Raw genomic sequence first — 14,152 nt, 5'->3', positions numbered from 1 at the left:
TCTGTCTGTCTACCCCAAGAGGGGCTGCTTCCCTGTCTCCCCCCCCCTTCCACCACCTCTTAAGGATTTCACCACTTTCCCTTTCGCACCTGGACCTCCAATGAGTTTAGATAGAATCTGTCTGCCCCAGCAAGCTTTCTGAAGCATGAAAAGATGGGGTAGAGCTGAATGATGCCATTTCCTTTAAAAAAAAAAAAAAAATCACTTGAACGGCCTCAGTCCTGAACTAACGTAGCTGAGCTGGACCACGGCCAGAGGGCACACCCCTCCCTCAGGACACTGCCTGGCCGCACACTGCTCTCACAGAGAGCCTGGGCAGGAGATAGCAAAGAGAAAGCACCAGGCAGCGGGAAGATGCCAACTGAGTGCCTCTTCAAGCGTTCTGGAAGATTCCACCACAGAGCTGGTCAACCCACCGGGCTCCCAGCCCTATACTGCCTCGGAATCTAGGCTCCAGTGCTGAGACGCACACTCGGGCACTGACTTGCTTCCATGAGTCTTGAAGTCCTGGCAGGAAAACAGCTCCTTCAGCTGTGCCACCCCGTCTGAGGAGCCGCCTCGCAGCGACATTTGTGCTATGTTGTTTGTTTCTTTGTCCTGCCTGGCCTCGGGGTGGCCCTGCCACAATCCTCTCTCTTATTAGGCTTCTAACATCTTCGCCGAAGATGTCTGTGTCAGGACCGTCTTACCAGGCGTGAGAGTCAAGCTCTCAGTCGATTTCTGCCCAGAGAGTCACAAGGCAGAGGGCTCAGAAGTCAGAACTGCTCCCTCTCGCCGGCGAGCCTTTGTCTGTAACAACAAACAAGGTACTCCATCCAGACCCACGACTCAAAAGGTGGACGGTGGATTTGAATAGGAGTGTCAGGTGTTTGTTGAAGAACGGACCCCAGGGAAGCCGCAGACAGTCGGCTAGTGCTCATTCTTGGGGTTCTTTCTGGCTCCAGTGGGTCCTCCATGCGAGGAAAGCACAGTTTGTCCTAGAATGCTCTCTGGGGAGGGGCTGGGAGGGCCTTGGGGTGCAGAGGGGCCAGGCTGGCCCCTGGCCAAGCCGTTCTTGAGAGCCTGCTGCTTCCCCCGCCTGGGGTGGTTCAGAGCCAACTCCAGGAAGGCCTGGTCCCAAATGAATATCGGGCGCTCAGAGCACAGGCGTCTGAGGGCCCGGCCAGGTCAGCAACAGACCCACGCGTATCCCCGCACCCACTCTCAGCTCAGCTGCCCTGTGCGGAGGACTTTTCCTCGCCAGACTCACTGAGGATTTCAAATCTGAAGATAACAAAGGCTCCTGACGTGGCTCTTGTGTGATGTGTGTCTGTGAGTCTGGAGCCAACCCCCTGGGAGGACGAGCGGGTCACAGGCTCTGAGGCTGAGAGGTCGAGGGGTGGTCCCAGAGTCATCGCCTGCAGGGCCAGCATCTGGGAAACGTCCACCACAGATCAGAGCAGGGCCGCCCCTGCCTCGCCTACCTTCCCGCCCACTCTGGCGACAAGAATGAAGATGGGTCTCTGTGCTCTGGAGGGAGCTGCGCTGTCACCAGTGTGGAGCTGAGCGGGAACAAGCAGGGCAGCTGGGCCTCTGAGCAGGCCGGGCAGGTTCCAAGGAACACAGCTGTCAGGGGAGCCGTGAGGGCCAATTGAAGGGGGCGATGAAAGGCCTGGCCCAGCGCTGCGAACAGGTGTCCCTCACTCTCCTCCTCGTCCCCATCCATCCGTCTGGGCCACTGGCTCCCTCACATCACAGGCGTCTGCTGAGGGCCAGGCCTGCCCTGCACCTTTTAGCAGAATGAAAGGGAAACTGATATCAGAGGGGAGCTGAAGCACAGGAAAGGCCTCTTTCTTTTCAAAGACTTTCGTTTGTGATGGGCTTTTATTTTCTAGGTGATCTTATTTCAAAGCCCCTTTGAAAATTTTGTGGGGTTTTGTAATGGATGAAAAGTTACTTGGAAATGGGACTAAGAAGTTTTCCGTTAAACGTCGTTAGAGGAAAGTTGAAAGCTTTGAGTTGTAAGGTTCCACCAGATTTATCATTTCTTTTGTCCGTGAGGCCCATCCACTGGGAGGGGGTCTGGGGGAAGGGGCTGGGGGCCTGGACAGGGCACGCGAGGGAGCACGGCGCAAAAACCAGCCCCAGCCGCAGTTGCTTTACATTTGCAAGGGAGGCCATCTGAGCTGATCTTTCAGCAAAAATGTTTCCAAGGTATAGACTTTGATGTTGGAACAGGGAATAGCAAACATACTTCCAGAATACTATAGGAAGCTGGGTTCTACCAGAGATGATGGCTACCACACAGATGTTTCATATCAGAAAAATAATTATGAAAGAAGATAGGGCCCAAATGGACCTGAGAGAAGGGGCCAGAGCCAGAGCGACACTGGTGTGAGCCCTGGAACACATCCATGCTGGAGAACCAGCAACAGAAGAGGCCAGTGAACAACACAGCAACCAGAAAAAGCATTGGTACAGAAACTGAAAGGAAGAGTTTCAAGTAGGAAGGAGGAGGAAGCTGGTGTTAGGAATCAGAGAGAGCAGGGGGAAACGCTACTGGGTTTGGCAATAGGGGATGACTGTTCATTTAAAGGGGATGGTTTCACTGAAGTGCAGGGGTGGGAAGAGTTAAACAGTGAAAACTGAGGGGAAACAGGAGTGGGTACCAGGTGTCCTGAATCCCATGGAGGGGGTGACCACAAAAGGTGGAGGGGGGACAGGGAAGGTAGATGGATGCCGGAATGGCAGGTAAAGGGGTCGAACAAGGATTTTTCAGTGCCCATGATGGACAGCCAAGGGGAAGGGGCTGATCAGAGGGAGGGAGAGGGGACGTGAAGGGTGGGAGTGCATTGCTGGCTTTGGAGAAGGGCGGAGATGTCAGTCTGTGCTGCCCTGGTCTGAGACTGAAGAACTGGCCCCATTGGAGAGGGCCGAGACCTCACTGGCAGGGGTTGGTGGAACATGTCAGTGGTGGGTTAGGGTCTGGGTGTCTGAGGGAGTGGGAGAGATGATGGAAGGACCAGTGGATCTGGCTCCCCAACCCCAGGGTGCTGTCGGGGTCAGAGCAGGAGGCCCACTTGGGCTGGACACGGTGGGAGAAAGAGAGGCCATGGCTGGTACTCCTGTGACACCAGAGGAGGGATTCTAAGTGTAACCCCAAAAGGGTAGTGTGGGTACGGGCCCGAGGCACGGGCTTGATAGGACTACGCCCATTTATGGAGTTGTCAACCACAGCAGGGGGGGCCTGGGAACATTCCAGCCATCACAGAGCATTTCTGAGGGTCTTAGGATAGAACAGGCCTCGCTTAGCGCCCCAAGCCTGGCAGGCTGTAGCTGTCATTGAAGTTCTCTGGGCCTTCTTACTCTCATCTGTAAAATGAAGGTGAGAACACAGATTTCCTCAGGGAAAGAAATCACATCCTGCCCATGCCTGGCATGTAGAGGGTGCTCAATAAACGTGAGCCATTAGGATGGGGGCAAGCAGGGCAGCCCCACCTCATCTGTGCCTGAATCCATTCATGGCTGGGGTCTGTTGTGTCCTCATGGTGATTCAGTAAGAGAAAGAGGGCACAGGAAGTGCTTGGTGGTTTCCACTGAAAGTATTTGCCTGGGATCGCAGGGCCAGGTTAGAGGCTGACCACTGGCCTCTGTAGTGCTGTCTCCCACCCCAGCACATGGTGACCCTCGCCACACTGCCCCCTGGGGTGGAGACCTGCTTTCTCTGCTCCCTTACCCATCCTCCCATCACATCCTCTGCCCCCACCCAGCTCCTGGTAGGAACACTTGCCCTCCAGAGACATCATCATATTCCAGAATATGATTGGAATCTGAATATATATTTAAAATGACAAGTTGGAAATTAAAATTTAAATAAAGAATTACTTTTCTGTAAGTTGCTCCGAAAGCAGTAATTTAGCAGCAAATTGATAGAGAAAGGTAAGCACTGGTCCTTTAAACCATCGTGCAGTTTCCAGAATGTGAGCCAGAAGTGTCTCAATTTAACACATCATTGGTTAGTATTATTAGAAATTTCATCGGGCTCCAGAGCGCATTATGGCGCTGCACCGAAGCGGGTGCCGAGGGCGCGGCCTGGGTTCAGGGGCCAGAGAGGGCAGCCTGTTTAATGAGGGCAGGAGGGGCTCAGGAGCGCCTCCTCCGGCCCCAAGTGGGGATTTAACTGCGATTATTTTCTTGTTTGTAGTTCAGTAGCAATCATGAAATGAGAACTGAGAGACCCATAAATGTCATTTGCTCTTCCCAGAGGTCACAGACTTACAGCTTTGGTGTCTGTCAACACGTTTTTCTGACCCCTAGAACCTATGCTGGGAACAGGAGTCCATGAAGACGGTGTCACCTGTCTGGTTCCCATGAGCCACATGAGCAGGACCAAAAAGTCTGTCCCGATCGGGACCTGCCCAGCAGGATCAGCTCCTAGGTTCCCCACATTGGGGCACAGGGGTCTGAGAACTTGAACGTCAAGACTGTCCTTACCCCCACCAGAGTGAGGTCCATAGCCTGCATCACCTGGTAGTCTTGTTAAGGAACCACATTTTGGGGTCCCTCCTAGACCTACAGAATCAAAAGCTCTAAAGGTGGGGTCCTGAAGCCTGAATTCTTAACACCCTGCCCCCCGGAATCTTCTTATGTGCACTCACACAAGTCAGAGGGCCCCTGCCATAGAGGCGGTCCATGCTCTACCTGTGTGATCTTGGAAGCCATGCTCTCATGGATAACCTGCAAGTCCTGGAAAGCCAGACATCTAGGTATAAACCCTGGAGCTGTAATCTAAAAAACTCAGACACCAAAATATCTCTCCCTTACCCCCAGCCTGAATTTCCACCATTACAACACCGTTCCTTTACATAAGAATTGCTTTCCTGGGCTTTCACCTTTGTAGTGTGAGGGCCCCTGGGAGGTTCCCAACACCCCAGTCTGAATAAGTTTACCAAAAGCTGGCCTCTGTCAGTCCCCACAGGTGGACCTGGGCACCGTGAAGCCCCTAAGTGCCTTGCAGGAAGAGGGATGCTGAAAAGGAGGTGAAACAGCCACTCTTTTCAGGGAGCAGTCTGCCCAGCTATGCTCAGCCCTGGAGCTGGCAGCCTCCAGGAGCTGATTCCCAGGGCAACCCAGGGTTTGGTGGTCAGAGATGCCTGGGCATTCATGTCTGCTAGGAGCCCTGTGGGAACCTGCAAGAGGAGCCCTGAGAATGCTTCAGAGTAAGAAGAAAAAGGAGATGAGAGCATTCACCACTGATGCTGGGCCCAGGACACCAGAGCCTGCATCACGCTTGTGCTCCCAAATCCGTGTGCCTCTGCTACCAGCCTCTGCAGAGCGCGGACTCGGAGCTGTGCTGGCTTCCCCACCCTGCCCGACCCCCAGACCGAAACCTCACCCCTGTGTGTCTGAGCGGGCGGGCACGTGCCTGTGCTCCAGCCGCAAGGGAAGCTGGCAGAGCACGTGTTCTGGCTTCCACCTCAAGATGGGGGCAAGATGGGGGTGTTCAAAAGGTGCCAGGCAGTCAGGAAAAAAATTGCCGAAGGTCCACTGCAGGACTCAGGCCACATCAGCAGTCCCTCGGCAGAAGGGGCTCTCAGAATCCAGAGCCAGGGGTTGTGGGGATATCTCACCAAAGCTTGTCTTTCCCAAATTAGGTGGGAATCACGGGAAGCAGTGAGATAAAAATGAGGCTGCAGGTGAAGCTCAGAATGTAGTCAGCTCCAGGCTTCCCACTACTGTCCTCCCTGCTGCTTCTCTTTTCATCACAGGTCATTTCCCAACCCCCCACCCGGCTGGGGTGTGCCTTGGTGTCCAGTGGTACTTATGGCCCAGAGTGAGCATGGGAGTATTGTCTGATCGATTAAAGCGAGGTGAGGGCTGGGGGGGGACTCTGGGCTCCCTTGGGAGAAGGGGCTCACTGCTGTGAGGGATAGGGGCAGCTGTACTCAGGAATGCTCAGCAGATGGCAGTCCCTGCTAACACTGTCACACCACATGAGTGACAAGAGTGTCACGACTTGCAGGTTCCAATCTGTGGAGGCAGGTTCATGGGCAGGAGAAGGACCTGGACGCTGGCACTGTCATTCCCCTGAGAGGAGGCCCACGTGAGCCCCGGAAGTGGACCCTGGAGCCTGGCTCTGTCCACTGCAAATGCACCAGCTGCTGTGGGGTCCTTTGGTGGCGACCTTGGCCAGAATCATCTGCCTTGTTGAACCCTGCCCAGCTTTTGTGGTCCAACGTCAGCTCTCCCTAACTTCCAGGCTCCATTGATGCACTCTCTTCTGACGTCCTTGGGTGAACAGAGGAAGAAGCTGAGTTCCGGTTTTTCCAGCAGCCCCATCGAGGCAGGAGTCAACCTCAGCATCCCACATCCCCGACTATGCTCAGGCACTGGGCGAGGGGTCAGCAGATTGGGATATTAGGCCTCCAGGCAGCCTCCAGCAGCGCTCAGGGCAATGGTGTTGGGGGTCCCAGCACACGAGGCCTCCACGGTCTGGAAACGTCATCTCCCCAGTGAGAGGAAATCATTGTGTCAGGCTTCCCAGGTGCACTAGGCGATTCCACATCTCTGTTCTGTTACTCCCATCATTCCCTCTCCTGAAGTGTAGACCATGCGTTCATGCACTCGTGAACCAACAGTGATGAACACTCCTACTGTTGGCCAACACTGTAACTCAGAGACCTTGCCTTCCCTGGGCGCCTACACCAGGCCGGCAGGAGCTGGGCCAGGCACCGTGCGGGTCCCTGCCATCATGGAGCCCACCCACCAGTACAGGTCAGTACCGGCCCTGAAAGGCAGTGTCCCCAGGCTGTGATCCTCATGTGTGCAGGGCAAGGGGTGAGAGCAAGCGAGGTGTGGCAAGGACCCGGGGAGTCCCATCCCATCATCTTTCAAATTTCCCTGACCACCTGGGATGCTGCTGGCCTATATGGCACCCTTGTGCAAAGTAGAAAAAAGGGCTCCCTTTGGATGGACAAATTAGCAAAAGCAGCCCTTCCGGGCTGTCACAGCTTCACGGGTGCACAGGCATCTTCGCACCGGGCACCACCTGCGGCCCCGCACACCAACCCCTAAGTGGAGCAGGGTCCCCAGTGCCGCTCTGTAGGCGACGTGTAACTGGCTCTCCCCACGCTGATAGAGCACAACCCAGGGGCCTCGGGGGGCTTGTCGCAGGTGGAGCTTCCCAGCCCCCCAACCAGCAGGCGCTTCAGCCCATGGCGCCCCTCACAGAGAGCGTCATCCATGAAGGATTGGGGTCCTTGGTGTTCTTCAGCCATTGAAAGAAGCAGGATGCTGTCAGCCACCATACAAATGTGACCTTTGAAAATTTACAAGAGCTTGGGGTTTAAAAGCTGCTGCGTTAATGATGCATCCCATTAGCATCTCATTAAAGGGAAGCAGAGAGAAGCCTGCTTGGGCCGATGATGGGCAGATCGGGCCACTCAGAGGCGCCGGGCAGGAGGAGGGCTCTCTTCAGCTGCCTCTCTGTGCCGAGTGCCATCATGTCACTGGAGCAGAAGCAAGGCCAGGGACACTGGGGAAAGGCCAGATGTCTTCGTGGCTTCGGTGATGTCCTCCGTGATGGCAGTGGGAGGGGGAGAGGGGAGGCTCCCTCAGCCCTGCCCTCCTTCCCCACCCCGGCCCAGGCTGTTCTCCTGGTTGGTGTCTGTACATTCTTGAGTTGGCAGCCCCCCTGAAACTCGAGGAGGCCTGGCATTTGGGCTAGTGGGGTGGCCTGGAGAGCCTTTGGTGGAATTGTGGACTTCTGGGGGCTCTGAACCAAGGCGGAAAGGCTTAGTAGGAGCCAAGTTCAAAGCTGGAGGCGCAAACCCACACACGGTCCCCTAGAAGCCTCCAGAACCTGGGAACCTCGAGTTTACCTTGGGCCTGGAACCCGTTCGCAGGAGGACAGGGCTCTGGTCAGGCCGAGCTGACTCACATCACCAGCTGCAACATTCCTCACCACCTGGGCGTCCAGGCGCCTCGGCGAAGCGCACAACCCGTGTCCGTGTTTTTTCTGGAGGGAGTGAAGGGAGGAATGTTCATTTCTTTTTTTCAAAAAAATGAATAAAAAGTCCTGAACCACAAGTTGCTCACAGCTTCAGAAGTTGCTAGTGCCAAATAGAATGAGTGTCCTTGTTTATCTTTCCTAAAGAAAAAAAAAAAAAATAGGCTGCTTTCCTTCTCACAGCAGAACCTCTTTCTTGTACATAAGAACTCACTTGTCATAGTCATGAAAGACACAGGCAGAGAGCAGGCCTGTTGTAGCCACAGCTCAATCACCCCGGAGCCCTGGGCCCGCCCGAGTACCCCCTGGACCCCCTGCACCCCCAGCTTCCTTCCGGAGTGTGACTCATAGGTGGGAGCAGCCCCTCGAGGGCAGGGCTGAGTCTCAGTGACTGCCCGTCCCCAGCCCAGGGGGCCCAGTTTGGGCAGGGCCGGCCACAGAGCAGGGGCCCAGCGTACTGAAGGGCAAACCCCCTGACCAGCAAAGGCGCAAGTGAGCGAGCTGGCAGGAGTGTTTTAGAATCAAGGGCCTGAGGAAAAGTGTGCAGTTTTTCAAGTTCAGAAACTCCCCCAATTTTAGGGCAAAACCCGGAACGCCTGAAGTTTTAGAGTTTGATTACCTGCTCTCAAGCAGGAGACCCCGACCACCCCTTCTGGCGGCAGCGGCTGCTCTCAGGACCAGGCCCAGGGCCTCCAAGTTCACAGAGCCCTTCCCCACCCTGTCAGGTTACCAGGCCTGGGTGCTGATTCAGCCAGGACAAAGGCAGCTGCAGGAGGACCCAGAAAACCAAACCTGCCTCTGGCCTGGGAGGCCTCCGGGAATTCCAGGCCGCAGAGAGGGGGCTGCAGCACCCCCTACTGGCAGAAGGGGTAAGGAGGCCGGGGTCTCCCCATTCAAACTTCACCCCAAAACAGGGCCCCGAATGGGACATCACACTGGCTTCTTCCCCCCGGACGCCCCTTATTGTGGGAAAAGCAACCTCTGCACCTCTGAGCCCACCAGCTTCCCAAGAGCCTGGGAATACAGAGGGGGCTGCAGACACGGCACACTGCAAAGCTGTCTATTCAGAGAACGCTGTAGAAGCCACGCTTTTGTTCCATAAGTTCCCTAAGACTATTGGTGAGTGTGGCTAAATCCCCAACCTCCTCGCCTACCCTAAGCTCTCATCTGTCCCACAGACAGAAGTGGGGCAGAGGCCTCTGATAAGGAAGCTTGTCCGCAGAATTGTTCTTTCCTCAGGAGATTAACTCTTTTCCTTTGTTTCCTGCGCTGTTCACAGAAGCGAAGCATCTGAAATGCAGGCCGGAGATAAAGTACGGCCTAATGCAATTAGCTCAGCGCAGCTTACGGTCCTAATAGGATGCGCTCCCACTTCTCCCAGCAGGCCCTGATACAGGCACTGTTTGTCATCTGCATAAGGCATCAAAGCCCCAGTAAGTCCATACCCCCCTCCCGCCTGCCAGTACGCTCCAGCCAGCCTGGCAAGGAGAGTCCCGCCGCTCAGAGATGCCCAGAAAGGGGCACTGCCCCCACCAGCTGGATCACTGACTTAGCTTCCAATAGGAGGCAAGAGCACTGTGGCCTCACCTGAGAGAGGCCTGCAGATGACCTGGAGGCTCCTTTGCCCTTCTGTGACTGTCCCCAAACCTGGCTGGGCTCCGGCTACACTCCTGCAAGCTGTGGTCACTGCTCCTGGAAACCATCTCTCTTGAGACTCTCTCACCCCCTCATATCCCAGTTATCCCAGTAACCAGGCCCTCCAATGTGTTTTGGGGATTTTTTTTTTTTGCTTATTATAAATATTATAATATCATAAATAATGGTAATGGCACAGTAGAAAATTTGGCAAATACAGAGAAGTATAGACAAAAAGAATAAAAAGTTTCCCTTAATCCCTTCACCCAAGAATGACATTCCTGCTAATATTTTGGGATTTTTCCTTTCTGCACATATTATTTTACATGATAAGTTCATATGCATGTCATTTTATGTCGTGCTTTTCTCAGTTAACATTTATAGCGTAAGCATTTTGCCACCATCATTAGGAATTCTTAGTCAACATGATTTTTTTTTAACAAGTCTAATCTCCAAAGACTTTTTTTTTTAATTTATTTATTTTACTTTTGGCTGCAATTGGTCTTCGTTGCTGCGCGCGGTTTTTCTCTAGTTGCTGTGAGCGGGGGTTACTCTTCTTTGCGGTGCACTTGCTTCTCATTGCGGGTGCTTCCTGTTGCGGAGCACGGGCTCTAGGCTCACAGGCTTCAGTATTTGTAGCTCGCGGGCTCTAGAGCGCAGGCTCAGTAGTTGTGGCACACGGGCTTAGTTGCTTCTGCGGCATGTGGGGATCTTCCCAGACCAGGGCTCGAACCCGTGTCCCCTGCATTAGCAGGCGGATTCTTAACCACTGCGCCACCAGGGAAGCCCAGTAAACATGATTTTTATTGCCTATATAATATTCCATGGTAAGGTGGTAGCTCAGGGAGACCAGTGCTATCCTAATGTTTGTTTTCGCCCTGAGGTTTGTTTTCTCATTGAATATCTAAATTAGCAAGTGAGATCCTGGAGCAGAGAGCCTGCCTGCTTCCTGCAGGGAGGAGCCAAAGGTCCCAGTGGAGATGCTCCCTGCCTTCCAGCCCTGGCAGCAGGACCTGCACTGTCCTCCCAGGGGCCCCAGTCCACCCCCTCCCACGCCTCCTCTGTGGAGTGGGAAGTCTGGGGCCTCGGAGGCTGGTGTGGAAGCAGGATGGGGCCCGACGGTAATGCTTTGGAGAGCCGTCCTCTCACATGTCAAAGGGCTGAGCACATGGTGGTCCTGGGCCTGGGCTGAGTATACAGTTGGTGCTCAACAGATGCCCGCGCATATTGTTGCAGCTTATTAATGACCCAAGGACTGGGGGGATGCCATTTCTCATAGCACAGAGCGCTCGTTCCGTTTTGATGGCTCAGGTAGAGTGGGTGGTGGAGGAGGCACCGGGTTAGTTTGGGTGTCCCTGGAGGCGGGAGTCTAGCCGAGGCCACGGCTGCTGCTACTGCACCAAAACGCCCTGCCATTCTCCCGTGGTACTGGGCGTAGGGCCCGGTCTCTGCCTCTGGCCCCGGGGCTCAGGCAGCGGGGGTACTGCGGGGGATGGGCGCCAGGGCAGGACCGTTACCAGGCTGTGCTCACCCTCCTGCTCTGCTTCTCCCCAGGCCCCCGGCATCTCCAAAGCAGACAGTCAGTCCCAGGGACTCACGACCAGCATCCGGTGGGGGCAGACGCCCATCAATCAGTCCACGCCTTGGGACACTGATGAGCCGCCCTCCAAACAGATGAGGGAGAGCGACAATCCAGGTGTGTACTACAGGCAGACAGAGCCACCTACGCCGGGAGCCGGAGGGGAGGGCGAGATGTGTCTGAGACCTCCCGGGTGCCCCAGCTCCTCAGCAGGTCCTGACCCACGGCCTGCAGCAGCCCAGAGCTCAGGCTGCACTGGGGGCAGGGGCATGGGGGCGGGGGAGTGGGGCGTGACTGTGTGTAATTCCCTGGGCAGTAGCTGTGTCTCTACCCCTTTCTCAAGAAAATATTGGGAAGGACAAGGGAGTGAGAGTGACATTATAGGAGTGACTCTGAACCTGCTTCGAGTTATTTTGAATAGTTAGTCATTCCTAAACCTCAGTACTCTGATTCATAAATTTCTAAAATCACCCGTTCCAGTGAGGTCTTGCCTTGCCAACAGTTACGTGAGAACTGAGAAGCTCCCCCGCCCCGGGGACTGGGGGCTCACCACCTTCTACAGCACCGGAGGCCTTCTTTACACGGCTCTGACCATAACAAAAACCTTCCCTGCTATCTCCCTTGGATCCCAGACCTCCCCTTGGGATACATAGAACACGTGGGCTTGGCCATCCACACCACAGCCCTACAGATATCTGAAGAGCCCTGCTCATCCCCTCTCCAAGTCTTCTGCAGGACGAACACCCCAAGTCTTCAGCCACACCCTCAAGCCCAGGGCTTCCAATCCCTTTACCTTCTTGGGGATTGTTCCTCTTTCCGCATCCTTCAGTGCCCAGAACCCAAAACGAAGAACCCACGAGGGGTCTGTAGCACCTCCTTCATTCAGCCCCTCTACCTTGATCATTGCAGCCTCACATCACTTCTGCTCTGCTGGTAGCCACGTCGCATGCTGTCTCAACAGTAAGACCCCAAGACTGTCAAGGCGGCTACTCTGACCCCTGCCCATCTCCTCACAATCTGGCTTAAGCAGCTGGGTGTGGGGACCCAAGGGCAAGACCTTGTCAATATCTTCCTGTATGACTCTCAGCATCTTTTAGATGCCTGCTTTTATTACTGACCTTTACCCAACCTTCCCAATATGATGTCTCCTGCAGACTTGGTCACATGTCTTCCATATTGTCATCCAAATCATTGATAAAAAATGGTGAGCATATCACTAGAGACCTCCCTTTATGTCTCCAGCATCCTTTGGGCCATTGCCCGGCTCACGAATCAATCACCTCTGCGGCCCTACCTCTCTATATGCTCACCACAGAGCTATCTGAGAGCTCGCCAGCTGTACTCTGAAGTTCTCATGCATTTTTCCAGGCTCCCTGGCCAATCCTGCAGAGGACTGAGCTTCAGATGGCATGCCTTGTCCTTAAGACACCAGGCTAGCTCACACTGATGCCACCTCCTATTCTTCAGGCTTGGGGACAATCCCCCTTAGCAGCCAGTTCTATAATTTTGCTGGCACTGCTTCACTGACATTTGTAGGCTTCTAGCTTTCTCCAGCCTCTCTCATAATCGAAATCAAAACTATTTGTTGCACATTTATTATGTGCCACACTTGTTCTGTGTGTCACCTCACTGCTCACAGCAACACTACGAAGTTGGCATTATTGTCCCACTGCAGATGAGGAAACTACTCGGGGAAGGCTTTGCCCTAAGGTCACTCAGCTAGTGAGGGCAGACCCGGGACTAAAATGCGTCTGTCTGAAGCCAAGCTGGCTCTCCACCACCATGCCAAGTAGCTCCCCCTTTGGACTCCTCAGAGACAGTACGCACTGGTGGTTAGGGAGTCACCCCACCATCTTGGCTCCTGCCCTGCCTCGAAATTGTACTTCTGTGAGAGAGCTCCAAGCCCCATCTTCTAGCCTCTGGAGCTGGTGGCCCTGAGTACCCCTTGGTTCCCACTCTCCTTCCTCAGACTATGCCGCCACTCCAGGCATCATGACAACCAAGGTGGCCTTCAGAAGACAGAGTCCTAGACCCAGACTTATTCATCAGAGGTGACCCAGATTGACCTTCCCGATCACAGCATCTTCCAGCTTCACTCACAAGCCCACTTGGGTCACCTCCATGTCAGCTGAGCTCAGGGGGCCCTGCTCTGCCTGACCTGGGCACGGCTGGCTTTGCATCTTAAATTGGGGTCTCAGGAGGTGTGACCGACCCCTTTGTTCAGCCAAAATGGACTTCTCTTGTTTCCCCCAGGGCTGGCCATGCAGAGGTTGCTTAGGACAAACCCTGGCCCCCCAGCAAGGCCGTGGAGAGCAGCTCCTGCCAGCCTCCCCCCACTGCCCCCACCCCTGGCTCTCCCTTCCTGCATCACAGAACCTTTGCAGGGCTCCAGGCTCTGGCCCTCCCCTTTTGCCCAGCAAACACCTACTATCTTCACGATCCAGATTTCTCCACACCTTTCTCAGACAGCGATTCTCCAGAAAGGAAGGAAAAACACCCACATCTATGGAACATGTAACTCATGCCAGACATTCTGCTAATTTGGGGAGTTTTTGTCAAATACATCTTCATCATTCAGTTCTTCCCGGGAGACCTATGAGGTGGGTGTTGCTAGTTCCATTTGACAGATAGGAAGAATGAGTCTCAAAGATGATAAGCGACCTGCCTAGGGCTCTTAGGTAGTAAGTGGCCGAGCCAAGATGTGAATCCAGGTCTCTTGGAAGGTCTCCACTGTCTCCTCTCTACTTTGCTGCTTCTCAGCCTCCCCCTGGCAGGTTATGCTCCCCCCTCTGAGACCCCACAGCCATGTTTATCTACTCCTAAAGCACTTATTTTGTGCCACTGTAACCATGGATTCTTAGTCCGTGAGCTCCCAGACACAGGCCTCTTGTTCACCTCTGTGACGCCGGCACTCGGCCCAGGGCCGGGGGCAGTCGGTGTTTGCTGAGTGA

General features: G+C 54.6%; 1 protein-coding gene across 1 annotated transcript in view; it reads left to right on the top strand.

The window, feature by feature from the left end:
- Positions 1-14,152, top strand: part of KLHL29 (kelch like family member 29) — a 313,708-nt gene that overhangs the window by 235,009 nt on the left and 64,547 nt on the right. Inside the window, 1 exon segment of the mRNA XM_036874037.1 lies at positions 11,177-11,318. Coding sequence (XP_036729932.1) covers positions 11,177-11,318 — 142 coding nt within the window.

The sequence above is a fragment of the Balaenoptera musculus genome, chromosome 13, assembly GCF_009873245.2.
Source record: "Balaenoptera musculus isolate JJ_BM4_2016_0621 chromosome 13, mBalMus1.pri.v3, whole genome shotgun sequence".
Classification (NCBI taxonomy): Eukaryota; Metazoa; Chordata; class Mammalia; order Artiodactyla; family Balaenopteridae; genus Balaenoptera; species Balaenoptera musculus.
The sequence above is the reverse complement of the archived record's forward strand: the minus strand, read 5'-3'. Positions and strand labels throughout refer to the sequence as shown.